This window comes from Symphodus melops (assembly GCF_947650265.1).
Source record: "Symphodus melops genome assembly, chromosome: 14".
Taxonomy (NCBI): Eukaryota; Metazoa; Chordata; class Actinopteri; order Labriformes; family Labridae; genus Symphodus; species Symphodus melops.
In genome coordinates, this window is record NC_136704.1 from 10,177,907 (window position 1) to 10,205,195 (window position 27,289).

The 27,289-nt window shown below is 41.0% G+C and overlaps 1 protein-coding gene across 2 annotated transcripts; it reads left to right on the forward strand.

The window, feature by feature from the left end:
- Window positions 1–624: 624 nt before the first annotated feature.
- Window positions 625–27,289, forward strand: rsu1 (Ras suppressor protein 1). Of its 2 annotated transcripts, XM_079361816.1 has the most exons (9): window positions 625–632; window positions 753–876; window positions 2,934–2,984; window positions 7,523–7,643; window positions 10,557–10,675; window positions 10,858–10,940; window positions 11,578–11,692; window positions 12,034–12,166; window positions 25,437–27,289. In XM_079361816.1, exons 2-9 carry the CDS (start codon window positions 768–770, stop codon window positions 25,537–25,539), a joined length of 834 nt encoding a protein of 277 aa, XP_079217942.1. In that variant the 5' UTR covers window positions 625–632; window positions 753–767; the 3' UTR covers window positions 25,540–27,289. The 2 variants fall into 2 exon arrangements, with proteins under 2 accessions (XP_079217942.1, XP_079217943.1); XM_079361817.1 differs by lacking the exon at window positions 625–632 and having other exon boundaries at window positions 749–876.

Below are 27,289 nucleotides of genomic sequence, written 5' to 3' on the forward strand. Positions count from 1 at the left end.
CCAATGTGTTTGTAATTGTTTTGGGGTTAAAATTAAAGATAATTGCAGTTGTTTAAGCAACATTTGTTGCCAAACAAATAAGAGAGGGTGACACCGCAGCTAATGGAAGAGTATAAGTTTTTTTATGTTTGGCTGGAAACATTTTTAATTTTATTTCGAAGTCAGACAGCCCTTACTTCTACATCGACATGAGAAACGAAGAGGTTGCCAAACTAATAATATAATAAACAAATATATATACAATAAATACATAAATTGCATGAATAAGAAAAATAAGAACCCGTTTTAATTAACCAATCTTTGAAATGAAAATAAACTTGAATGAGCTGTTAGATTATTAAATTATAATACGCGTTCTGGTGTCTCTGTTAAGTTCTTTAAATATTGTTCTCCCTTTCTCTTATTATATTTTTTTAAACTAAGTGTGAGCAGCTACTTTTCAGTTTGGTGTAGTTTTTTTTTTAGGACTGTTGGTTTAAATGTCTGGAGCCTGATCTGCTGCACGAGGAACAGGAAGTCTCCTATTATGGCGTGGAGCTCCTCTCGCATACACTTCCGGTAGGGTGTGAGCGAAGTCACTGCAAGCAACCAGAAGCTTTACATTTAGTTTGTTTCCAGTTATCTTCTGTAAACGGTAAGGTGAAGCCTTTTAATGTTTGTCTTGATTTAACACTTCAGTTAGAGGCTTCAACCCTCTGGTCGTTTGAGTCGGAAGAAGGACTTTCATAACTAAACATTTTACTGTTTTGGATCAGCTGTCTGAAAAAATGTCCAAATCCTTGAAGAAGATCGTGGAGGAGAGTCGAGACAAAAACCTCCCAGAGGTGGAGATGTGCGACAGAGGCATCTCCAACATGATGGACGTCCCAGGACTGTGTAAGTTTGTTTCCAGTCTGTAAACAACACAAACTACGTGACTGCATGATACGTGTCAGTCTTACAACCTACACTGTTATTATTCCACTTTATTTAACATAAAGTGCTGCTACAGTACACTGAAGTGCAAACAAGCGACTATACAGACGGTGGGTCAATGGAGTTACCTTTAGCTTTAGTAAACTCCAAATGTCTTTTTATGTGATGGTTATGATCTCTGTGGATCCTGATCAATAATACATGTTCATGCTCCAAGTAAACAACCCCATTCCCATAAAAGTTGTGTTAAATGAAGACAGAATGTAATCATTTGCTGAATGATGAAACCCTCATGTTTAAATTAATAAAATGTAGAAACGACATTCTCTTTGGAAAACTATTTGCCAGCAAAATAGAAATAAAAAGTATGGACCAGATCATATGTCTGACTTTTGTTACATCACTTTTTCTTTAGCGTTTTGTGAGTCGTCTTTTTTGCCATTCTTTTGTAATGTTGGATTTCAGCTGTTCAGCAGTTAAGGGTCTCATATGTTAAGGGTCCAAATATTTTCAATTGGCGACAAGTGGAGACAGCAGGGAGGCCATTTCTTTTCACTATAACTGTTTTATTACAACCGTTCAGACATATTACAGCCATGTGCACTAACACATTCTCATGCAATCACTAGTGCCGGCTTTTGAACTGTGCACTGACAGCACGCTGGATAGTCTATTTCAGTCCAGAGAAGCGGGCATCCAGAATTTCCAAACAGAAAGTCACATTTTCACTCGTGGGACCTCAGGACAGTTGTACACTTCACTTCTGTCTGTTTCAGATTAACTGAGATATGGCAGCAGAGTTTCTGAATCATCTTTACGTTCGAGCATTTCAGCTCACATTTTGTGAATGCAGAGATGTACACGACAGAAATCATTGTCTGTTTTTATTATTATTATTTTACTTTGTATTACTTTGGGAGCCAGTTCATTCTACAGACGAGCGGCGGCACTGAGAGGAACCGGGCGCCCTCGAGAGACGATAGAGACAGTGTCCTCAGAGGACCTGAGTGATGTCGTGTCGGGGTGTACGGGAGGGAAAGTTCTGGTAAAAGAGAGGGACTTGAAAACAAGTATTAAACGGTTTCAAATGGAGTCTAAACCCAACAGGAAGCCAGTGAAGGGAGGCGAGCACGCGGGTGATGTTATCTCGTTTACTTTAATTACTTTAGTTAATTGTACGTTAATTTGTTTGTACTGCAGACAATGTAACGATGCAGGGGAGTGGGATGCTATCTTTAGGTTATCCCACAGGTGGAAAAATAACCAACAATATTTACAATCCAAAGAACATAGGCTGCCCTTTCTTACCAGTCATGGGAAATATCAAGCCATGTTTGGGCGCTTATGAAGAATCGCACGCTTCTTAAAGAGCCGAGAAACCCAGAGAGACGCACGCACTCACTATCTGTGAAGGTGAGACAATGAGTCAGTACAGAGTGCTGCAACTCAAGGGATTATAAAAGTTTAACACACCTGGTCCAAATCACGGCCAATCAGACACACGCACACACACACACACAGACACACACAGCATTATCTCTCCCTCTCCGTTGTTGTTTTTGTTGTTTTCAATTAGTATTAGTTTATTTAAAAGGGGACAGTGCAATTTCATAAAACACATGATTATACATGGTTAAAAAAAGCCAGAATTAGCCAGAAGGCTAGTTTGCATCTGTTGATTTTTGAATCATCACATTCTGTCTTTATTGACATTTTATACAGAGAGATTGTAGAAATAGGAAACACAATGATCTTCTGATCCTCATTTGAGCCTCATTTCTTTAAGTCATTTTATTTCAAGTGTTCTGAAGGAGCAGTTTGATCCCCTCTCCCTGACTTCATTTAGCTAAAAATAGTAAAGTTATAATACGAGCTTTGACAAATGAATACCTTCCTGCTTGTACATGTTTGAATCCTGTAATCCCATTACAGTTGTATCTAGCAGTAAGTTGCATGAGTAAACCTGGTGCAGAGTTGGTCGCGATGCTGTGTTGACGTGATGCTCCGTGTCGTTTCAGTCACTCTCTCGAACATCACTCAGCTGGTCCTCAGCCACAACAAGCTCACAGGTAAGCTGCTCGCTTCATTCCTTCTGCTCTCTCAGTGACACAAACAGGAAGTGACGACGTATCACACAGGCCGCACACAATTGTGTCACATGAGAAGGAGTAAACATGTCTGTTTGGTAAATGTCTCCAGAGGTGACGTCGTTATCGTCAACGTGAAAAAAGAATCCCTCCTGAATGTCTGACAAAACCGCGTCAAAGGAACAGACTTAAATAGGCTATTAAATTTTTTTTTCAAACATCTGGGATCCAGAGATGATCAAGCGTGGACGCTCTAAAAGTGGAGTGTGTGTGTGTGACATTTCTTTGTCACATCGAGCAGTGATTCCCTGAGATGTACGGAGCACATGTAGAAAAGACATGCTGAGAAAAGATTCCCTGAAAGTACAAGCACCTTAAATGTGTTCTTTAATATCTAGGACCTGAGTACAAGTTCTACCTTTGATCCAGTTTCATGACATTTTCAGAGTTTGTCAGTGCTGTTAAAAGCAGAAGCTCATGTCCAAGTATAACTCGTTCATTAACAGCCTCGTCGAAATAAGTGATGTAGTTATGATGTCTACCAGCAGAGGTCACTGTTTACCCAGCAACTCATTCACTCTGTGTTCCGATGTGTAATAAAACTACTTCTATACATATGAATGCCAAAATAAAGCTTTGGTTTTAAATGTATGTTTGTCTGTCCTGTCTGAATGTTGAATGTTAGATATAAAAACATGTTCTTTTGGAATTGCACTTAGAAAACGAACAAACAAAAAAAACCATGTTTCTTTGCACTTTTCTTTAAACTCTGTTGTTTTGTCCGTCCTGCTTTCTCTTATTGTGTGGCAGAGCAAAGTCCTCAAAGAAAATGACAAAGAAAAGTGAACCAACTATGAACACTGTATTCACTCGTGTGCATACTGGTTTACAACAGGACTATTGTTTCTCCTCTTTATTTTAAGATTTCACTCAAAGGGTAAATCTGTGCGTCTTTCCCGAATGTAGAAAACTGCCCAACACGCACAGTACCATACACTTTATTGTCCCCCGAGGGAAATTTGACTTGGACTCTTACACACTGATCCGCCCTGCCGTTACACATCATCGTCTTCCCCTCATTACACCTCTGTTACTAACTATGACGGTGGATCAGGGGCGGGATGACTTCGGCCCACCATTCTGCCTCTGTGGTGCAGGTATGAAAGGTTTCCCACCTTGAACTGGCCTTCTGTTAAGAGCCAAACAGCAGTGTGCCTGCTAAGTGACTCAAGTGTAATCATTTAAAAAATGTATGATAAGTTAACAGTATTCTGACATCATCGAATCATCCAAATATGAAAAAAATGTTTTTAGGGAAATGATCTGTTCCAGTATGGGTAGCAAAAACCTTAAATCAAGGACACATTTCACCCAAATACTTAAAGTCACATGTTGAGAGGTTGAAGTGGACACTTGATTTTTACATTTCTTTTCATTAAATGAAGAAACATTTTTTTGTTTTCTTGTTTATCAGTGTTTTTCTCGTTCACTGACATGTTCACCTTCTCGTGTGCTTTCTAATCTTTAGCTTGAGATGAAAAGATATCACACTCTAAACAGATTATGTTTTAGCCTGTCAGACAAAATGTTGATAAGATAGCTGGCATAGTTAACCTCCTGCAGGCACTGGCAAAGTGTGCTCCTTAACTTCGGCTGTGGAAAAAAAACAAACTCCTGACTGTCCCACCCTGTGAGCGGCCTGCGCAAGAATCAGAATCAGAAATACTTTATTAATCCCAGGGCGAAATTTGGAAAAAGCATGAAGCACCACTGTGTGTGTGTGTGTGTGTGTTTTTATCATTTGGTGATAAATACCTCTGCACTGTGTCGGGCAGGATGAGGGTAATGCTGCTGAACATGACTGTATTCTGGAGTCAGAGAGATTATTGATAAATCCTACATAGAGGGGACATAGGGAGCACTTCTCTCTGTGTTCCCCATGTGCTAGCATCCATCTGATGTGGTCATTTCATAAATTACATGTCAAAACCAAAAGTCTCTTGTTCTGTCATCGGCTCTATTTCTGTATTTATTTCATTCATTGACTTTCTTCTCTTCTTTTCTTCTTGACACCTCAACATACAAACCAGTAATCCAGCAGCTCACACTAACAATCTATAACTAACAAAAGGAAGAGGAGCAAATATTGAAATCAATTTCATATTGTATGGAGGACCATATAAATACTGTGGGTTTGTCCACCTAGATTGGATGTTGTGCTGGTTTATTGATTCGGGTCAGTTGGTCCACAGAGAGAGGAGCGGGGGGGGGGGCAGCTAAATGAAATTGATTTCTGACATACTTACTGAACCTGTGGGATTTTTAAAACCAGCGCTTCTTTACTGAACATTTTAGACACGCTCGACCATCTATCTGTTGGCTGTTTTACTGTAAACACTGGTCATGTGACCCAGCCAAGTGCTGCAGTGTCCCATTGTGCTTCTACTGTGACATCAAACCTTCTGTTCACACGTTGGCTCGACTGAGCCGGTTTAAGACGTTTCAATCAGGCATCTGATATGATGAGCTTCGTGAAGGCCCTGACACACCAAAGAGCTCGTCGGCTGTCGGTTCTACTCCGACTGTTGGTGTCGTCCTAGCTTCTGCGTTGTGCCCGGCTCCTTTGCGCCTTCGCCACCCATCGTCTGCCTTCTTTTGGCCAATTCGACATGTTGAATCTGAGCCGGCGATCGGTGAGAGAATCTCTCTGATTGGCTTTTCGGAGGTTTCATTTATCTCCAGCTCTCGACACAGGTTCGGGAAAGCCCCTCGAGCCCGCCGCTGTATTATCCATGCTTTCACCCTTCATAGTGCGCCGTCTCCTTATTTGTCGCCTCCGATTCTTCTTTTCTTTTTCCACTAAAAGACCAAGAGCTGACAACACTTTCGCTTTTGGTGGCACTGGCTATCACTGTCCTATAACCTATTTCTAACACACGCTACTTCTAACAAGTGTTATATTGACTATAGTAAAATGTAGAATGGAGCTGTATAGTTTACATATTCTGTTACATAAAGATGTAAACAGACCTAGAAGGCCCTGACAGGTTCACTCAGTCATAAAGGGCTAAGATCAGGATCAGTAAAGACGCAGGAGATGAGATGCTGTTGAAGGTCATCAGGTCATAATCTTGATCTAGAAAGCAAAACCAAACAGCCACAGCAGCTTTCGAAATGACACTGTTCTATGTAAGTTAATATCATGAATGAACTTTAGGTTAGTATTATTAATACATGTGGATAATAAAAACCTGTGTGTAGCAGCGGGCCAGGCCTGCCTCTGTGTTCAAACGCGTTCATTCATTATCCTTTGGGAAAGGCTTCCCCACAGCATAACGTGCCAAGTGGTCTCAAATCTTATTTGAATGGACCCAACCAGGTCTGAATTAGTCTTTACGCGATGTGGCCTCTGTATCGTGAGTTTTGTATCCAAGCCTAGTGACCGCCACGTTTTTTAAACTGCTGATGACTTCCCAAGTAATAATAATAATAATAATAATAATAATAATGGCTTGGCTTTATTTTGCACCTTTCAAGGGACTCACGGACGCTTAACACCAGAACACACAAGCAAAGACAACACAATTAACCAAACCCATAAGCTGAGCACTATGCAAATAGCACGAGCCTTTTGCTGTGACACACGTTGAAACCTGGGAATTAGACGAGGACAGGATAGCCTCAGAGATTCTTGTGAATCAAATGATCTCACTGGCAAATGGGGTGACATGTCGAGTTAGAGCAACAGATTCAAAGATAATGTAAGTAGAAAAGAAGTTTGCAAACTGTAATTTCTTAGAGATTTTTTTGTACCAGTTTAACACCACATGCTGAGGCTCATGGACCTGGCTGCACACCAACTTGGGCATGTTCTGACAATAGTAGGTTTTTGATGTGTCACAATTTACTAAAAAACATGTCAGCTTTAAAGTGTCTTTTTTGTATCTGTAAATGTCAATGATCTTAATAACTCATATTTCTGTTGATGTGAATTAGTAGTAGGTTGAAAAAGTAATCCTGCACACACGTACACAAACATTTAGGTCCTACTGATATATCAGTATGCCCAAGACCTCACCTCTCCAACACTGATTCTTCTTGCAGCATTCAGGTCAGGCCATGGTTGGTTTCCTCTTCCTTTCATTGCTTTAATCTCTTTCTTTCTTCATTGATCTTCTCGATAATCCGATAAATGTCCCGCTCTTTGTTATCAGCTCATTGATCTGTGTCCGCCTCTGTGGCCTCACAGACCACGGGGGAATAACACTGACGACCCAAATGAAGAAAGGAAAAAGCAATATGTTTTTTTTTTTTTCTTCAACTGTAAGGTTGTAGAGTCGTGGAGAGTCAGGGACGATGTCGTCAATGACACGAGGTGTGTCAGTGACCTGCAGTTTTTTTCGGTTTAATGATGTCTGTCAGCAAGCACGTGCTGCGTGACGTGTTCGAGATTTAAAAGCATCTACACACATCTTTGGAAAGTCGCTTGTGTTTAACGTGCTTGTCGTTTCTTTTTCCAGTGGTACCTGCTAATATCTCCGAGCTGAAGAACCTGGAGGTTCTAAACATGTTCAACAACCAGATTGAAGACTTGCCTACTCAGATAAGCAGCCTCCAGAAGCTGAAACATCTCAACCTGGGGTATGTGGCGCCCAGCACGGGAAGAAACGCTCAAATCTTTAACTTTGTGTAAAAGTAGTAAACCTCTCAGAGAAGAAACTCTGTGCTGTTGGAGAGCTAAAGGATGTGCTCACGATTATTAAACCCAATCAATCATTAATTAACTTTAAATACTCTGAAAACACACAATATATTTAAATAATATATATATATATATATATATATATATATATTATATACTATGTTTTTGATGGAGTGCTGCTGTACATCGATGACCTGATCTAACAACAAACACTTTGAAACATTCACCACACATGAACAGAAGAGCACAGCAGCAAGTCAATCTCGATTCTCTCGTTTTCTTGGGAAGCTCTGAAAAGGTTTCTCATGTTCTCTAAATGTGTGTAAGAACAGTAGTGTTGTAGTCAAGACCGCACTACACGAGTCCGAGGCCAGATCACTTCCAGACCGAGACCAGACCACGACATTAAGGGGTTGAGAGGGAGAGCAAAGCAAGGCGAGTCCGAGACCATAAATATCACAGGAAAATCGTTAATTTGTCTGAAGGGGGCGTGTCAATCGCATCGTAATGTTGTGACCGTAACCGGTAGATAAAAATCCAACTTCATATGAATGGAAGTGATTTGTTCTTTGTTTCCTTCTAATGACAGTAAAACTGGAAAAATTGACCTTTCAGTGGTGGTCTTGACCAGTCTTGATTTACAGTCTGGTTTCCGTCCAGTCTGAGACCGACACGAGCCTAGACCTTCAAAGACAGATTTTGATTTCTCCAGCACTGACGAGCAGTATCATTAATAACAGTTGCTTCTTGTTCGTCCGCTGCTGCCTGGAGGATTGGCTCCTCTACGGTCTTATATTCTTCCAATTCCAATTTTGAGTCCACTAGACTCCCCTCTCCTTCTCTGCAGTGTATCTGCCCAGTGAAGCCCACACCACCCTAAGGCTGTCCCAACTAAGATTTAGGTACAACATTTATTACAAACCTTTCAGCCTTTAGTGCTAGACTTGGAATAAAGGATAACACAAGACAGAAACAGAAATAATGGCTCGTAAAGCTGAAGCCAATTTGAATTAAAGGGGACGTATTATGAAAAATCAACGTTGACAGTGTTTTTGAACATTTATTTCGATAACCTGAGTGTCTATCTACCCACAACATTTGAAATAAATTAATAAATCCAGTCCTTTGTTTGTGGTCCGTCTTAGTCTCACCACACAGAGAAAAATGCTCTGTTTCAAATTTGTGACATCACAAGTTGGATTCTGGTAAAACAAATCCCCTCCCCTGATGTCTCCACCCATGGACTCCACCTCCAGCCTAAAATAAAACTGCTGCACAGGTCAGCCATTTTTTTTTTCTCTACAGACGAGTGATGTCTACTGGATAAACTCAGGGGGGCTCATTTAAAGAGACACACACACCAACACGGAGCGTTCTGAGAGAGCTGATTTTTACAGGGTCACAAACCTCCTCTGCTGCTTGATTCATGTTATATTTGTACCAAAGCACAGCACAGATGTTTCATTTAGAGCACAGGGGACTGTTTGAAAAGTATAATATGTCCCCTTTAAAACTTACTTTCTTTGCCTTGAATGAACGTAGTAATAACCAAATCTAAATTACAATCCATGCGTATAAACTGACAGTCAGAGGGAACATGGATATTTGAGTGCTCTACAATCCAAACTGAAAGATTTTCTCTGGAATGAAATATGTTTGTGCCTATATGTAACCTACGCAGAGGAAGTTTAGGAAGGTTTAGCTCCCCACCAGTTGGTCCCTGTGTGTGTGTTTGATATGGGTGCAGGCTGACGCTGGCAGGGTCTCAGTGACAGAGGGATTAGGAAGGGAGCTTTTGTTGTGTATTGATCCACAAACAAACATCATCTGAAAAGTGTAAGCCTCCCACTGATATTCAGGTTGTGCATTCACTTTTCACTGTCTGTTTATTTTTGTGTTGGCTGTGTGTACAAGTGTGTGTGTGTGTAGATGTGGGAGTGTGTTCAAACCTTGTAATAATTTAATCTCATTTGTCAAGCACACTTAATTGAATTTGAATAGAATAGTTGTCCCTATGACCTGTCGGTTGCGCACAAACACAGACGGGCATATATGTGCATGTCATCCTTCCTGTCAGCTAATCTGTCCGTACGGGCGATGGAGCATCTTTCTTCCTGTTTGGATGCTGACTTCAGTGAGGGTAAGACCACAGCGACAAGCAGTAACCAAAACACCATAACCCTTAAGCATAGGGCTTTAAACAGGACCACAATTTATTCATCCAGAAACATTTATTTCACTTGTGTTTGACACAATAAACGTAAGATTTGCTGTATATATAGCACTTTTAATACCTATATTCTCAAAGGTGGTGGTTTTATACTGGTGTAAAGAATTTACTGTACACACTGCTAAAACGTGTCGTAGTGACCACAAGTGCACCCTCTGCACACAGTCCCTATTCAATTTGGGATAGTTGGACACACTTGACTGATTTTCCTCCTTATTATGTTGTCATTATGTCTCCTGACCTGGTTTGGTATCACTGTTTACCCCTAAATTATCAATCTCGATGAGAGAGAGAGAGAGAGCGAGAGCGAGAGCAGATACTACATGTGAGTGCTTACTGTTCAGCAGTCATGTAGCAGCCTCAGTGTTTTCTGAAGCAGTGTGTAATATGTTAATGATGATGAGCATATTAGCTGTAGTGACATGCATTTCTTCTGGGGCGCTGAACGCCAAGTGGTTGGTGTGTGACCCCGGAATGGAGGCTGTAGTCCTCCAGCACAAATATTTATCGACACTGACTCAGCTGAGCAGGTTGACACAGACGGACATCTTCAGATATGATATAATAATCAGAATGATTTTAGTGAAACTAATGTTTTGGATTTGTGTCTTTGTGAAAACAGAATGAATCGTCTGAACGGCCTGCCGAGAGGATTCGGTTCATTGCCAGCTCTGGAAGTGTTGGACCTTACCTACAACAACCTGAACCACAACTCTCTGTCTGGAAATTTCTTCTACCTGAGTAAGGGACACACACACACACACACACACACACACACACACATTTGCAATGGAATAAACTTGTGGTAAGTGTTTTTGGAGTTGACAGACGAGCAGCAGGTGTGAGAGGATTAATCAGTTTGTGAGGAAGTATTATTTTATTTATCAAACCCAACTCGACTAACAAAGCAGTTTGTGTTACAGCCACTCTTCGCGCTCTTTATCTGAGTGACAACGACTTCGAGCTCCTGCCTGCAGACATCGGAAAGCTGACAAAGTTGCAGATAGTAAGTTAATGTTGGCACAACAGACACAATGAGGCCGCCATGATGGGCAGTTGGGGGGCTAGAGGTCGTGGGGTTACTAGTTTAATGATGAACATACTAAAACAAATCAAATATAAAGTGGTTCCTAACACTGGACAAGAGATGGTAATAGAATTCAACCTTAAGGCCATCACACATCGAGTCTGATTGTTTCCCATTAGAAATAGAAGCACGTTTAAAAAATAAACTAGCTCTCGTCTTCTGTGCATGATGAGTTCGAGACATTTCGTCTCATACAGAGGATTTTTGTAACGAATTGAAAAATAAACGCAGCGGACTCAGTGTGCCAGGTGTCTGTGCGTAACCGTAGCGCTTTAACGAATCTGAAAAAGGCATCTGAACTCCATGTGTCAAGGCCTTTGATACTCACGCCAAAAAGAGATTGAAGAAAAATAACATTGTTACTCCAAAGAGCCATTTTCAAAAGGAAGTTTTATTCAGTAAGTAGTTGTGGATTATAAATAGCAGAAGATGCCAAAGGAAACAACCGTCTGATGTTCATCGAGTATTGCATTTTCTGAACGTTTAATGTGTCAGATATTCAGTTTGTCTTGTCTGACTTATTTCTTTTATTTTTTCTTCTGTTTCTCTCGTCCAGCTGAGTCTGAGGGACAACGATCTGATTTCATTGCCCAAGGAGATAGGCGATTTGGCTCAACTGAAAGAGCTTCACATCCAGGGAAACAGGCTGACCGTCCTGCCACCTGAACTTGGTACAAAGCACACATACAGAGACATATTGTATATGTTACATCACACAGACACACGTGTAAACTCTTACACATGGTGGCCTCAGGCAATGGTATTTGGTTATTTGTTGAGATCCCAATTAGCTGTACCCGAGAGCTCAGCTATTCTTCTGGGGCTTTACATTCAAAGAGAAAGATTTGGTGTTATCGGGGAGGTACAGACATTTCAGGGAAGGCAGAAGACAATGACAAGTTCAATCTCAGCTCCTCTCTCACCTGCTTTACCACATTAAGATTACCTGGGCCTTCGTTATATTTCTTGTATATTTATTATTCTTACTATTATTCTCTCTGTGTATCTGCAGGTAATTTGGATCTGACTGGACCTAAACAGGTGTTTAAAGCTGAAAACAATCCCTGGGTCACTCCCATAGCAGACCAGTTCCAGTTGGGTGTCTCGCACGTGTTCGAGTATGTTCGCTCTGAGACCTACAAGTAGTAAGTAATAACACACACACACACACACACACACACACACACACACACACAAAAACTATCCCTCCTACACCCACAGTAAATCTTGTTGTGGCGATGAATAATCAGAGGTTTCACAGTTTTGGTCGTACAGTGTGCGGCCACACAGCAACATCAACGCAACACACACAAACTGATGTCACTCGCAAACATCCCCCCAAGCAGGTGGGAAACCTCGCAAATTCTCTCGAGATCAAACGTGACTACAGAGTCAACAAACGGACACAGAGGATGCAATGGCGACCGCATGTGCTGTGTTTTTATCTGAAAAAACCCGTTTTAAAAAGAGCCGTTGGTCAAAGGAGTGGAGACATTAGGAGCATGGACTGTACTTGCTACAGATATGGAGGTGATTTGTTCCCGGTGTTTCCTCACCGTTACGTCACCTCGCTTTCTGGTTGGCTACGCGTCACAGTCAACAGGCTCGTGCTCGTTTTCCCCTCCGAGGACACCACACTCTGGTATAACTCGAATACCTCACACGAAAAAAGAGAGCAAGAGACGGAGAGAGACAGACACCAGCTAATCATTCTAAAATGTGTTGAATGCATTTTTACATTTTATGCACATTTTTGATGGTGGTTGATATATAGGGAGCCAAAGAAGGAACACGACATCTTCAGATTTAACAGATGCAGTTTTCAGTCCAGTAAAACATTGCACAGTCAGCATTAAGCCTAGTTTATACTTCTGTGTTGCATCGATGCCGTTCCTATGGCTTAGGCCCGACGCTGTCATTGAGCATTCGTAGTTCTCCGTCAAGGAAACGCATTACTCTGCAATTCCCCGCCAAGCCACTAGGGAGCAGTGGTGACGAAGGAGACGTTTGCGGAGGTGGTCTGTCCGACAACTAAACCAATCGAGGCTGAAAATGGGTGAATTTAATACACCCGTTAGCCCACTGAGGAACCTGGATGAAGAAATGCATTTTCACTCATTTCGAACGTCAATGGGCCGATTTTCTTTGCCGTATACAACCTTTTAATATTTCCGTTATGGCCGGAACAGCAACTGCTGGAAATGACGTTCTGAGCGGACCAATCACAGTCCTTACGGTTCGCGTCGTCAGGATTTTTTTGAGGTGTGCGTCAGGCCACTGCGTAGGTTTCCACGTAGGGATCCACGCCGACCGCGTAGCTACGGCGTCGATTCGACGCAGAAGTATAAATTAGGCTTTACGCTACAGCTTATGCTTATCAAACAGTTCACTTGTGATCTGAGCTGTAATTTATCTGTAAGGTCTAATATACAACTTCTCATATCAAGGACATCAAATGTACATGCAGGATGTATCCTGCACATGTGTACAAGAGTGTAGAAAAGGTTTGCCTTGTTGAGAGGGAAGTGCCACAGATTGCACTTCTATGTAGCGCGGAGCTGCGATGAATTCTTTGTTTCAGTTAGAAGGAGATGCTGCAAATCCTCTGTGTGGATGCTTCAGCCTGCTGCTCTGAAGGCATGCTCTGGAACTGATCCCTGCACTGTTAGACTGTGTGTGAGTGCAACAGAAAAGACCAGTCCTCAGCCTGATTCCTTTCCAGTCGTGTTTTCTGACTTCTATGAGTAATCGTTTGCAAGTTAGCCCTGTAGGTCAGTGCATATATTTCAAATCAGCACCGTTGAATACGTTTTGTTATTAAAGCTGACGAGGCCTGTTTTTGAACTCATCCAACTGCATATTGTAATTCCATGTTGTTACCAATGACTTACAAGACTTGAAACAGGTATTTTATAGATGCAGACAATTATCAAAAGTATCAGCGTCTATCTATCTGCACATATCAATTGCCTTAAATTAAAGGTGCTTTGAATGGCTACGTTTTTTTTGCGACCTCTCTGAACACTCAAGTTGAGAATGTTTCAACTTTTCAGAAAGGTGCTGTTAAACGTCTGGGCGCCCTTTCCTCAGTGTATAATAGTCCTTGTAGTTTTGCCGCCTACACATCGTGCCTTGTACACACGTCCTCTCCCGCTACCGGACCAACTTACATATTTTGGCCCTCATCAGAACTTGAACCGGCAACCCTCCGATTCTCAACCCAAGTCACTACTGACTAAGCTGCTGCTGCCCCAAATTGTCCGCAATTGCAAGTCGACAGGACGGTCTTGCGGCGCTTTTCGTCTCCGCTCAAAGACGCTTCATGCAACCACTCCCGAGAGCGCAGCCAGCACTTTTCTGCCTGTAAAGAATTCTTGTTGGACAGGGGTCCTAAGGAATTCATCCTCCGATTTGACACGGGGTAAGCAGGCCAGGCACTGTACCATACTGCCAGGCAGGCAGCTTATGGGGCGCCACATGCCACATATTTAGTATCAAACTAAATAGCAGTATATAAAGACATGCTCAGTGCAGCGCTGTTGCATCTAATTAGTTTAAACGGACGCAGACACATCACTCATAGCATTTTTTTAAGTCATGTATTTTTCCCACTGGACTTCTAGAAGATGGGAATCTGTCCTGAACAGCAATAACATCCAGCTTTCATTTTTGCATTGAAAAGCTATACGTTATATTTAATGACAAGAAGATCAAATGGACCAGTCACCTGCGTCTGTCAGTCTCGATGATGGAGAGTCTAGCGATTCTGTCTCATGGACATCAACTGTATCTCAGTGATCAGTCACTGTCAGGATTAGCCAGCATTCATAAAAGCAACACATGCATAATTAATCCATCATTTTCATCAATACACCTGCAGACAAACACCAACATCGACTTCTATCCCCATTGCAAGTCCGGTCTTTCCCATAAAAAAAAAACACTTAATTCATAGCCACACATAGTCATACACACTCCACACTTAAAGCCCTCCATCTGCCTCCATCATGTCAAATTGCCTTTTCAAAATAGCTACAATGAAATGCAGACTTCTCGTCTTTAACACAAACAGCCAAATGCAAAGTCAAAATCATTAACTTTATTTGATTTGTACTAAACCTAAGCAGTGAGGATACATTTAATTTATAGTAAAGCATATAGCACCCATATTTATAGAGAGCCATCAATTCCAGTTTAGTGTTTCATCTTATTAGGAAGGATGACCTCACTCAAACCCCGAGCAGGATCATATTCTGGATGGACTATTATTTGGCTTGACGGATAGAACGGGTAGAAAGAGGAAACTGGAAGGGAGAAGAAGAGATAACATGCAGAAGCACAATTCAGTTTCCTGATGGAGCTGGCAATGATGATAGTAAGACAGGAAAAGAGCTTTATGTGAACTCTCACACCGTGTCCAACTAGCGTTTGGCTGTGTGCTCGGAAGCCCTTGCATATAGCGTTTGTGCGCTGAGAATAAAAGTCACACCAAAAAGGCAGAGCTCTCAAAAAAAAAAAAAAAAAAAAAAAGATGCTGGACGGCTGTTGCTGTAAACCCTCTCTCAGCACTGAACACCTTTGACAAAAGAGTCTGGTACATGAAAAAATGTTAGGTGAAACTGTGTAATGGATCGAGGCAAACCTCGGCCAAGTTAACGTCAGTAAGTAGAACATTTTCAACCTACCATGAACCGTCTGTAGTGTCTACCAAGCAGCTGGCCTGAGTGATCGATGTAATGGAGTTTAATCTGCTTGATAATGAAAGTTTGATGAGTATTTCTAAAAGGTCCCAACATAAGGTGATAGGAAGTGTTTCATCTACAGTACCCTGTGGAACCTCCTCACTATCAGTATCCATGGAGGACAAACTGACTCTTGAGTTCTCAATGTTTCAGTCTCAGTATAGAAAGTGAAAGTGAGTGTCCAATAAGGGACAATGATATAAACACAATCCTATTTTTAAAAAGAATGATGATTTTCAAAACATTTAAACCAATTTTGAAGTTGATGACGATGTTGTGTTCTGTAAAACCTGCTATCACACTGTAACTTCAGAGGTCAACATCTACACTTAACAAGGTGAAAACTTTAACAACTCAAACTGTAGCTATCTTTAGTTTGATAGCCATCACACTGAAGACATCCACTCAGTATGGGGGAGACAAAGTTAGAACAGACTGAGAGATTGTAAGTGCGTGGGGAAAGATGTATGATTGCATGTGAATTAGTGAAACAGTGATGGAGAGTCCACACACACACACACACACACACACACACACACATACTCACTCTCACATACTGACACACCTAGCAACAGCCTGTCTTTGGACAGGTGTTAAACATTTCCCAAAGAGACCTTCTTGAGTCTTCACAGCTTCATCACACCTGACTAAATGTCCTTCAAGTTCTAACCCTGTCAAGACACACACACACACACACACACACACACACACACACACACAGCTGTCCACACCAGTAGTTTCTGTCTAATTTAGTTGGCTGGATTTGATTGTGAAATTTGAAGTAGTATGATAGTTCTCTTTTTTTTTCTTTTCTTTTTTTGGTAGAGAAATGACATGCCTCCTCCAATGGGAGGTCAGAGGACTGGGTCAACTATACAGATCAGCACCCGCATAAAGACAGAAAGGGATTGGGGTGGAGGGCTTGTAGTAGCTGTTCTGCAAAAATTGCGTGGGTTGGTTGTGGTGGAAAAACGAAGCAAGGCTTTAAGTCTTAAGAGTAAACTTGAAAAAGTCCTAACACAGAGTCTGTAAGGATGGAGTTCAATAAATAGGAGCTTTGTCAGAGGAGCACAAACTAACAAGCAGCAGTAGCAATGCTGTAGATCAGGGGTACTCAATTAGAAACTCAAAAAGTCCACTCACCAAATTTCCAATCTGTCCAGGGTCCAGAACAGTGACGTTTGAACTCTGACTAAAGAAAGGCATTAACTCCACAAATAACATTTGAACTATGCAAAAAGCATAATGTGTTCTGTCCAGATCAGTGTGAAACGGGACACTTTATTTGTGCTACTATTATTATTATTATTATTTATTTATTTTTCTATCTGCAACCAATATAGATTTACAAAAAGAGTGAATGAACAGGTTAACATATGATGGTGAAACCTCAAGGGGTATCCAGTATTCAGGGCTAGTTCTGTTATACACAGAAAACTTTTGGGAATACAACTTTTGAATGAAACGCTTCCACAGCAATCGATAATTAATGATTGCACATGAAGGATGAAGGAAACCTGTAACCTTCTGCAGTTTCCATCATCCTCACACCAACTTGTTACCAGTTTTTACTTCTCTTTCATCTCATTTAATGTCATTCTGGCCATTTCTGCTTGACTAGGTCTGATAAGTTGTGCAAGGCACATTACTCAGTCCTTCCCTGTCAGCTGCTGTCTAATTATATTCACGCCTAAATGCCTAACAAAGATTGCTGCACCAGGGGCCTGCAGTGAGAAGATCTTCAAATTGGAGAGCTAGTATTTCATTCTGGCTCATGTCCAGCCCCCAAAGCCTGCCCCCATTTCACAGATATACAGATCTTCTGTATTTGGGCTCGAACAATGTGTTTCAGTCCCTTAGTCCTTCACTTAGCTGCTAGAAGAGCCTTTTATACTGGTTAATTCTTTGAAATGCAGATTTCTAAGTAAGGAGAACTTCTTATTGTGGAGGAGGCCTGTGCCCCCACTATACTGCTAAATAAACTGCTTTTGCTAAAATAGCATTTGCGAACCACTCATCATCATGCAAGGAACGTTTGTCTCCAGCAATGAAAAGACATAGATTGATATTCCAAATGTTTTTAAGAGAAATATGACTCCAGCCTGAATCTGTTGACAGGTTGTGTAACCAGAAAACTATGGCCATGTTCTGCATTGTTGTGTGAAGTCACCAAGGCTAAGGGTGGTTTCACATTAGACACCTGGGCCCGGCTCGTAGAACGACTGACCCCAAAATCTGGTTCATTGGATCAGTGTGAACGCAAACATAACATACTCGGACTGTATTTAGGTACTGTGCCGAAGTCTACTTGAAGAGGTAGTTTCAGGCACGCTTCATGTGCACTCAAGTAAACGGGAGATAGGAACATGTCAATCAATTAAATAAGGAAGTGGGCTGCTATATGCAGTAAATCTAAAAAAAAAAATCCTTGCATCACGGACCCTTTTCATCCTCTGAGCTGCCTGATCGAAGTGGAAGTATGAAGAAGTTGTTGTTGGCGTCGCGGAAATATCAAAAACCAACAATTGACAGTGAGCAGGATGGACTCTGCCCGAGGGTGGTTGCCATGGTTGCTTTTGTTCTTTCTGCAGTTTTGCTGATTTGCAAACCAACTATGTGCATAGCGCCCCCTGCTGTATCAGATTGTGTACATAAACAAGTGTACAAAACAGTTGTGCCTTATGTGAAAAAACAGCCTAAGCTAGTATATCCATGACATGAGTGATGTAATGCATTACTTGTGCAACATTGCTGAAAAGTTGGTCAGACTGTCATTTTATTAACTGATACTGATTCCATATATTAAATCAGTGTATTAATGTCCTGTAAAAGACTAACAAGCAAGCCATCCTCATTTAAGTGGTGCAAAAGTGCAAGTAATTATTTGCTAATCTTCAAAGACATATCTCAAGCATCAGCATATAATGATCTGAAGTTGATTGATTATAACATCCATAACTGCCTCTCTCTGCCTGGTTGGACAAGGATGTTGTCCATTTGAAGCTGGTGGCCTTCTGTTGAGTCTGCTGGGAAAGAGAAAAGTTCTGTTAAACTCGCTGTTCTCAAGTCTGTGAAGCAAGTGTCGCCTCAGCTGTTTTGCTATATATGTTATTGAGTATCTACATTACCTTAAATATTTCCAACAGTGATATTCAGAAATCAACAGAAATCCTTCATTATAATTTTAAAGTTGTAACGGGACGTCATAGAGCGCTGCAGAATGAAGCTGTAAACTACAACTATAACTGCATGAGCTGCTGTGATATAAAACGTCACGTATATTATACTTGAAAACATGAGGTCGTCTGTAAACATCAGCTCATCCTCGGGTCTGTTTTGCCTGTTCGCCGTTACGAACAACTCCTACAGTCAATGATGAGTTCATCTGGGGTTGTGGTAGCAAAGAGAACTCCCATGATTCCCCGCCAGCCTCAACATCTTCTTTAGTTATTATATTGATTGAGAATCTACATATTGTATCTTTATATGCATGAAAGCTTGAACGTTCCACTGCTCGAATTTGTTGACACTGATTTTGTATGTCTCCTAAAATCACCTTGATGTGCAATTTATTTGTGGTGACAAGTATTTTATTTCAGGGAAATGTAATGCCTGACGCAGGGAAGTGCAGATTATTATGTTTGGTCACCCACACAAAAAAGTGACACCGAACAAACAGTATTAGTAGAACGTTCACTGTAAACAGATGGTATTTCTTCCCCTTCTGCCAACAGAAGGGATCCTGCACTACCTTCATCTGACAGGGTTCACTTAAAGTGGCTGCAGCGGTTTCTAACGGTTACGTTTAAATGCACAGAATGTAAATCTGCCGCCAACTGGCTCTCAATCAAAACAATAAAACAAAGATGACATTGAGGCTCGCGGGGAAATAATGTGCGTTCTCTTCGCCATTATTCCAATGAAACGAACTCTGCGTTTGTATTGGCTCTCCGTAGTGAATACAAATACATGAAGTTTTGATCACAGCAGCTCATACAGCATAATGCTTCCTTATGCGGCGGTCTTTGACCGAACATACAGTGTTTCCTTGGCAACCATTAACATTTCGTGACTGCATGGCGGCTCATGGTGGCGGCTACTGCGACGGACACGTCAGGTTACAACGATGAAATTACAGCTTTTTTTGTCTTTAAGAACTGTTGGAAACATTTGAGTAAATGTTAGTACTCAACAAATAAATGTATCACGTAGGTTTAGTCATTTTTAATTTAATTTACATATTTGAATGAAAACATCGTTGTACAATTCTACGTAATATACCTTTTATTACTGGAGCATCAGCAGGGACGTTAAGCATCGGATTTTTTCATTCACAACCAACAAAAATAATAACACTTTGCATAACATCCACCAAAGAGCCATGACCTCACCACAGATCGTCCTAAGAGGACTGGTGGGTCAGCAGGAAACGTACGTAACTAATGATAAGGGGAGACATGTTTCCCCCACCGGCATTGAGATCAAGTTGTTTGTCATGAATCTTAATTAGGATATTTTCACACCCCTTCCTCATTCTTCCATCCTCTTCCATCTTCTCCCTTTACCTCCCCTTTCTCGCTCCATTCTTCCCTTATCTCATTTGCTTCATTTCCCAACTTCTTCTCCTTCCCACTAATGTTTCCCTGACTATAAAAGGAGCTGCTAAATTGCCTGGCATCTCTTGTGAAGATGATTTGGCTGTGAGAGGAAGGCCCCCCATCAGATCAATGGCCTTTGGCCTCCTTGCGCATTTATCACACACGGCTTCACACATACATATTTTTATCTTTGTAACACACGTACACTTTTGGGTAAAGAAATCAACTTTCAATTCTCTTAACACACACACACACACACACACACACACACACACACACACACACACACACACACACAGATACAGAAACGGAAGTTTGCTGTGATTAATTAAGCCGTATGGAATAGCAGAGCTCCATAAAGACATCATCAGGAATCTGAATCCATTCGCTTTTCGTCTTCTGCCCTTAATTGGCCCTAACAGTTCATCACTGGAAATGTTCACACACACACACACACACACACACACACACACACACACTCACTCTTAAAAGGAATGGGAAATCTTTGTGTTGATCTGTAGCTAACTCTCTGTTCCCTGTATTGGTTGTATACAGTATAATGAATGGTTTCTTTTTTCATTGGTAGATGTGCATGCTTGTATTTTGAGAAGTTATGGCTGGTTGGATATCACGTTCAGTTCTGCTCATTGATTCTTGATTCACATATATATATTGTACACAATAAATATATTGTGTAGAGTAAAGAGATCACAGAGTACATCACTTGGCTTTCTTGCTGGCTCATTGGTCCTTTCTTTCCTTTAGCGTGTTTTTAACGGGTCATACTGTGTTAACCAGTTAACGTGTCTGTCGTGTTGCACATGTAGCTGCACTCTTCTTCGGCACAGTTAACAGAACATGTTTCTCATATTTGTCGGAACGTAAATATCCAAAGTGTCTCCAAATTCCACCTCTTCTGACGTCTTGTCGACGATGTTTTCTCCGTGCTTTGAGTCGGTCAACTAAGCAATTTCTTCAGTGTCGCTAACGCTAATTTCGGCGGCGTTTTTATTGTTCTCTTTTATTGTTAGCTAACATACCCATATCTCCAGAGTGTGAGCTTTCAGGTCATGCCCGACAATCGGCTTGTACAGGTGTGATCACATAAATCTTAGGTCTGGTCGTGCGTCGTAAACGAGTCAGTCATAAAGTGTGAGCTGACAGGCCGCCCTGGGAAAAAAACGTACAGTGTGAGCCAGGCTTTAGACATGTGGACTGCAGTCACTGAACACAACTGCTCTTACGCCTGAGCAGTCACCTGATGTCTCAGAAAAAAGTACTTAAAGTACTAGGTATAGAAGTTTGCACACAAGGGAAACAAAATAAGCTAGCTTTAAATGAAATAAAATGCGATACTACATGGGACATTGCTGTGTTCATTGATACTGGACATTGTGCTAAGGCTCTACAAAGTGGAGGAAAACCTAACTCTGGGCTTGTGAAAGAATATGACAGTGAATACAACACTCCTGTTATCTGAAATCATTTGTCATAAAGTGGTTTCTCTCAGTTCAGTCTGTCTTTGGTCTCGTGCGGTCCTCATGCTCTCAGTGTCCTCAGTCTTCCATGAACGCTCTCCTCAATGTCAGTCTTATTCAGATGGACAGGAGATGGATTTAGACTTTTGGACCTAACATCACATCGGACTACACATGCTAGAAGTCAAAGGAAATGATTAAAGAGCCACTAAAACATAACATTTCTGTTATTATTGTCAGATTACATTTCATCAACAAGGCTGCATTATTCTCCCCCATCACATCGATTTATTTATTTTCCTTTATGATACGCTGACAGATAATTTACCTCCTCCACGACTGCCCTTGACTCCGTATCCTTCATTCCATTGCCTCATCAATCAATGCTGGAAACAAAAAAATGTTGCCAACATTATTTTGTAATGAAAGCACCAAGTGTGCTGCGTTGTCCATTTACTGATTTCATAAATAATCTTGCTTTTCTTGAATTAAGTACAAAATGCACCAACTCCTGCACTCTTTGAGTAGCTTTGTTCTGACACTGTATCATCAGCCTCTGTTTGAGGTTAGAGTGGCAACAAGGGTAGACAAACTAGTATCCATAGCCAGAAACTTTAGGTTAATTTCATTGCAACATTTATACTATATCTCATCCTGTGATCTATTATGCCAAAGTTTTTGTCACAAACTCCATGATTGAACACTATAAGTAGCTGTCATTAGTAGTCACTGTTAGGATATAGCAGTTGTTATCTTTTTGCTAGGCTAACGATAACATATCCTACAGATGCACTGGGACGCACAATCAGTGACGTTTGCTGGGTTCATTGGGTGTTAAAGGTCTCACAACGTCATACACCCTCGTCGAGACGACCCAGCCCGGTGATCAAGCCCTGACTTGTGTCCCAGCAGCATTTGGCCATTTGGCCAACACCATTCACATGAAGTTTGAAGCTTTAATGCAGCCAAGTAAAGTAAAAAGCTAACGGTATAAGTACACCACGGTTGGTTGATTTTGATGTCACGAAAATCACCTGCGGCGCCCTATCCATGGACTCACTGGGAAGCAAGAGGCTTCGTCATCTGGGTGCTGGGAATGTTGACAAATATTATATTCACAATCCATTTCATAGCTGTTGCAATATTTCCTTTTGGAATGATGACTGGTGGTCTGACAGGCCGGCCGGCTGGACGGACAGCCATTGTCATCTCTAGAGTCACCCTGCTAGCATGACTAAAACTGTCAACTGTCCCAACTGTGCATTGCTGCTTCCAGACACTCTTCTCTGGCATCGTGCCCCCGTCCGTTTCCTCTGGGAGACAGCATCCCAGCTGACTGGGAGATCCCCCCCTTTTGTCTGACCCTCTGTTCATCAAACATATATCCCTGCAGACAGGAGGGCCTGCATGGGGGTTGGCTAGGCTCTGAAGGTTGTAAAAATGCTGCATACATCTCCAAAAAGCAGGAATATGAAGGGAAAAAGCTCCATCATAGCATTCGATAGTTGTAGTATGTAAGTCTCGGAGAGCACTGATGTTGGGAGGGCGAAAAAGTTAACTACATGACACCAGTGTTTCCTCTGGCTGTATCCGTGTATCTCTCCTCTCATCTCGCTGCTCCTTCAGTCTGTCTCTGCGATAGGGTTGCTGTGGTTTTGATGGGCAGCAGATATTAGGGATTTGGCAGCTCTGAATTCCCAGCTGAAAGTCTTGACATGAGATGGAGACATGCGATGAGCAATAATACAAGACACTTCAATCTCAAGCCGACAGCGTTTGGTCTGTGTGTGTTAGCTGCTAGGTAAGTGTTAGGTGTCTTTAATTCTTTTAAATAACTATTAACTCAGTGTTGAATCTTGGCATCCCCCTTACATGTGTGCCTGTTAAAAAGCTCATCTAGTTTTCAATTATAAATAAGAAAAGCCCACATTAAAAAAAATAGGTAGAGAAAAAACAAAGATACAGTAATGACACAGATCCTGCAGTCTTTATTTATGACCCCAGAATTTCCCAGCCCGGGGAAAAATACTCCAGAGGTCTCCAGTATTTTTATACATTCTGAGCATATATCGTGCACAAAACGTTTTGGGCAAAGAGAAATTTTAAATTATTCGGAGAATAACGTTGTGCAAGTTTTAACAAAACAAACAAGACCTCATGAAGCTGTTTTAGAAACACATAATACTTCTGTTATTTTAGGGTCCGACCAATATGGGATTTTTTTTTGGGGGGGGGGTTTATACCGATATTAGCGATTGAAAAAAAAACCCTCAAATAACAATATATCGGCCGATATCTTTATCCAATCTATAGAGATAGATCAACATAGATATACAGAGTTAGTGTGTTTGTCCACAGAAAGAAATAAGTTAAAAGTAAACAGGATGGTTCTGCACATGTGTCACAGCTTGACACTGTTGGGAGTGAGAATACTTGTTGTTATCCATATAGCATCCTCTGCTGATGAAAGAGGACTGCTACTGTGATCCAATGATACTCACATTAAACGATATTTGACTTTTAAATTAATCTACTAGTATCTGCGCTTAGCTGCAATAAAATTAGCCAATAACAAGAGTATGGCTCTTCTCTTTATACTATGAAATGAGTGTTCTTGTGTTTGTAGGATTATTTTATTAAATTAGTTAAAGTTGACCAGTCGAAGTGCAACGACAGAAGCAGCTGTAAAGAAAAATGCAGCTATCTGTCTCAGAATTGAAAAGAAGTGATTACATAATGTCCTCTTACTGTGAGGGATCTTTTCATAGCTGGAGAGCAACAGATGAGCAAAATGAATCTTAAATACTCAAATATTTCCCTTTTTTCGAACCCAGACAAAACATGGACAAAGAGGTACTGCAAAGATACAAATGTCTGCGTAGCAGGCTGCATGTTGAAAGACAGAGACACCAAGCTGGAGAGAAGTCGTTTCCACTCCAATGAGCTCTTTCTCTTCTTTACGTGCAAGAGACACCCGCGGGAGAGAACAAGTGACAGACAGAGGAGCATGTGGAGTGTGTGTTTGTGTGTGTGTGTGTGTGGGGGGGGGGTGAAGGACTTGTCCACTGCCGAGCAGTAATTGACACTACATTGAACATCAGAATCAGAAATACTTTATTAACCCTCAGGGGATCCCCGTCGTTACAGACTACACAACTACGTGCCCACTGTTGGTCATAGCGTTTCTTGTTGTGTGAATATTTATCCACATTCAACTGCTGGACACTAAAGAATCACAGTCATTGTGATCTGTTCTTGTTTTGTTGTTTCATCTTTTTGCTGCAAGATTCTCTAAAAACTATATAATCTATCAGATTATTATGATCACAAAACAGTTTTTTCAACAGTAATTTACAAACTTGGTCTGAATATAGTACTGTAATTATGTCTTCCAGCCAAGAATCTTTAAATGGAAAAAGCCTTCAGTAAGCGTCTTTCCATTGCATTGTATCGTGCAAACTGCAGGTTAGGAGATCATTAGTCATACTTCGAGTGGTATTTGTGCCTATGCTACTTCTAATTGGCTGCACACAACTATTTTGGAGAATGCAGTAACCGTCTGTGATACTAACCAAAGTCCCCTTCTCTTCTTCTCAGTCTCTATGGCAGACACATGCAGGCCAACCCAGAACCCCCAAAGAAGAACAACGATAAGACGAAGAAGATCAGCCGAAAGCCACTCGCCGCCAAGAACAAATAAAAGAAGATGGACATGAATATTATCTCTTTCAGTCAGATTCACTGCATGTGCCTTTTTTCTTTTGGTCGGAAAAATGTATTACAACTATATGTTTCAGTTATGTTTTTTTAAGTGTTATGTTCAACATTGTTTGGACTGTATTCCACTGTGCTGGATGAACTCCTCATGGATGCGTTGTGCTTTTTCCGTTTGTTTTTGAGAACTCTTTATATCTGCCTTTGTGTTGTTGCTTTTTACTCATATTGCTTGGGCATATAGATGAGTATTGGTAACACATAAAAATCAGATTACAGATTTTTCAAAGACAGTTGCTTCAAGTGCTTACACTCCTTTTATGTTTAAATTTGAACGCCATCCGTATCAAGGAGTACTGCAACAAATACTGTTACCTATGATTCCAAAGACAAAAGTTGCATGTGTGTGTGTCCAGCCTTCTCTGGAAACAGCTGAGAAAGATGAAGTGTGTAAATGCATCTTTATGCATCTCAAACACCCTCAACACTAAACCTGATTACTTTATGCAGCTGTATCAGAATACAGCTTCCACCTCAGATTTACCCACATCTGGATTTCACTGTCCAAAGAACGCCAATACTTTAAATATTTAAATACCTTTGCAGCCAGATGTAGATTCATTTTTCAAATTTTATCAGCAAAAGTAACTCAAGTGTCTCTTAAATGGATGCAATAACAGATTCCAGTACTACTTCTATGCTTCTATTATACTCAAGTCAATCACTCTACCATCACGTGTATATATAAAGTCTTACAGGGGACATTTTGTGGACACACTGTAGGTCAGACATATTGTCAGCAGGTTGGATTTCAGTGCTGTATTTATGGATCAGACAGTGATGCTCTTCACCTCTGAACAAGAAACAGTACTTTGAGTTACTATTTCAAATGCAATAACAATGGTCTCTAATGCCGAGGTCAGAATTCATGTTACAAGTGTGAGCTAAGCCCGATCTTCCAGACGTAGGGATGCTGGACCTGTCTGTCCGAAAAACAATTGTTTTATAGTGTGTCATAGTGAGAGGCAATCAAGGCCAAATCTGGGACACCTCAAGACCAGTCAACAGAAAGTGGAGCGTGTTTAATTTATCTGCCTTCTATGATGTGTTTCATCCCGGCGGTAATGTTGACCAAGGAGAGCGCGGAGCGCACCGCATGCACAGAAGTTACGAGCGTAAATGAACAAAATGGTTAAGCCAAAGAAGAATGATGAAGATGCCATGAGATGGAACTATTAGACTGAGTATTTCTTTAACTTAATTATATTGAATTAAAAAAAAAAAAAGAGTAAGGGTCTTCTTTCTGGGTATCGTCTATTCATCCAAGCCCCTCTCGCCTCCACCGTCTTCATGTCAGTCATGATGATTAGTCAGGTGCTACTGTGTAGTCTGTCGATCAACTCACAGCACAAATTACCAGGTCTATGAATGCCTAATCAGACACAGTGACCATCTTACTAGATAAATAGATTGTGTGGTCTGACCTCGGGATCAGAGTGATGAGTTTCCCTTTTCACTTTCCATTGAATGTGTTCATTCCAATTTCATTTCTGCTTGTATGCTTCTATTTGAAACTCACTGTACCTTTTATGCTGCATCTTCCTAATAAGTTACTTTGCAAAGCTTTACCAAGTGTCCATTACATTTGAAAAAATGTTGACCTTTTTTAATCCATCATGTTTTTATCGCAGTATCTCTGTATTTATCATTGTTATTAAATAAAGCCCAATATGCTA

Coding starts and splice junctions, on each gene's coding strand:
- rsu1 (XM_079361816.1), top strand. CDS start 768: ATGTCCAAATCCTTGAAGAAGATCGTGGAGGAGAGTCGAGACAAAAAC. Junction 877..2,933: donor GATGGACGTCCCAGGACTGT/GTAAGTTTGTTT, acceptor GTGTCGTTTCAG/TCACTCTCTCGAACATCACT. Junction 10,941..11,577: donor AGCTGACAAAGTTGCAGATA/GTAAGTTAATGT, acceptor TCTCTCGTCCAG/CTGAGTCTGAGGGACAACGA.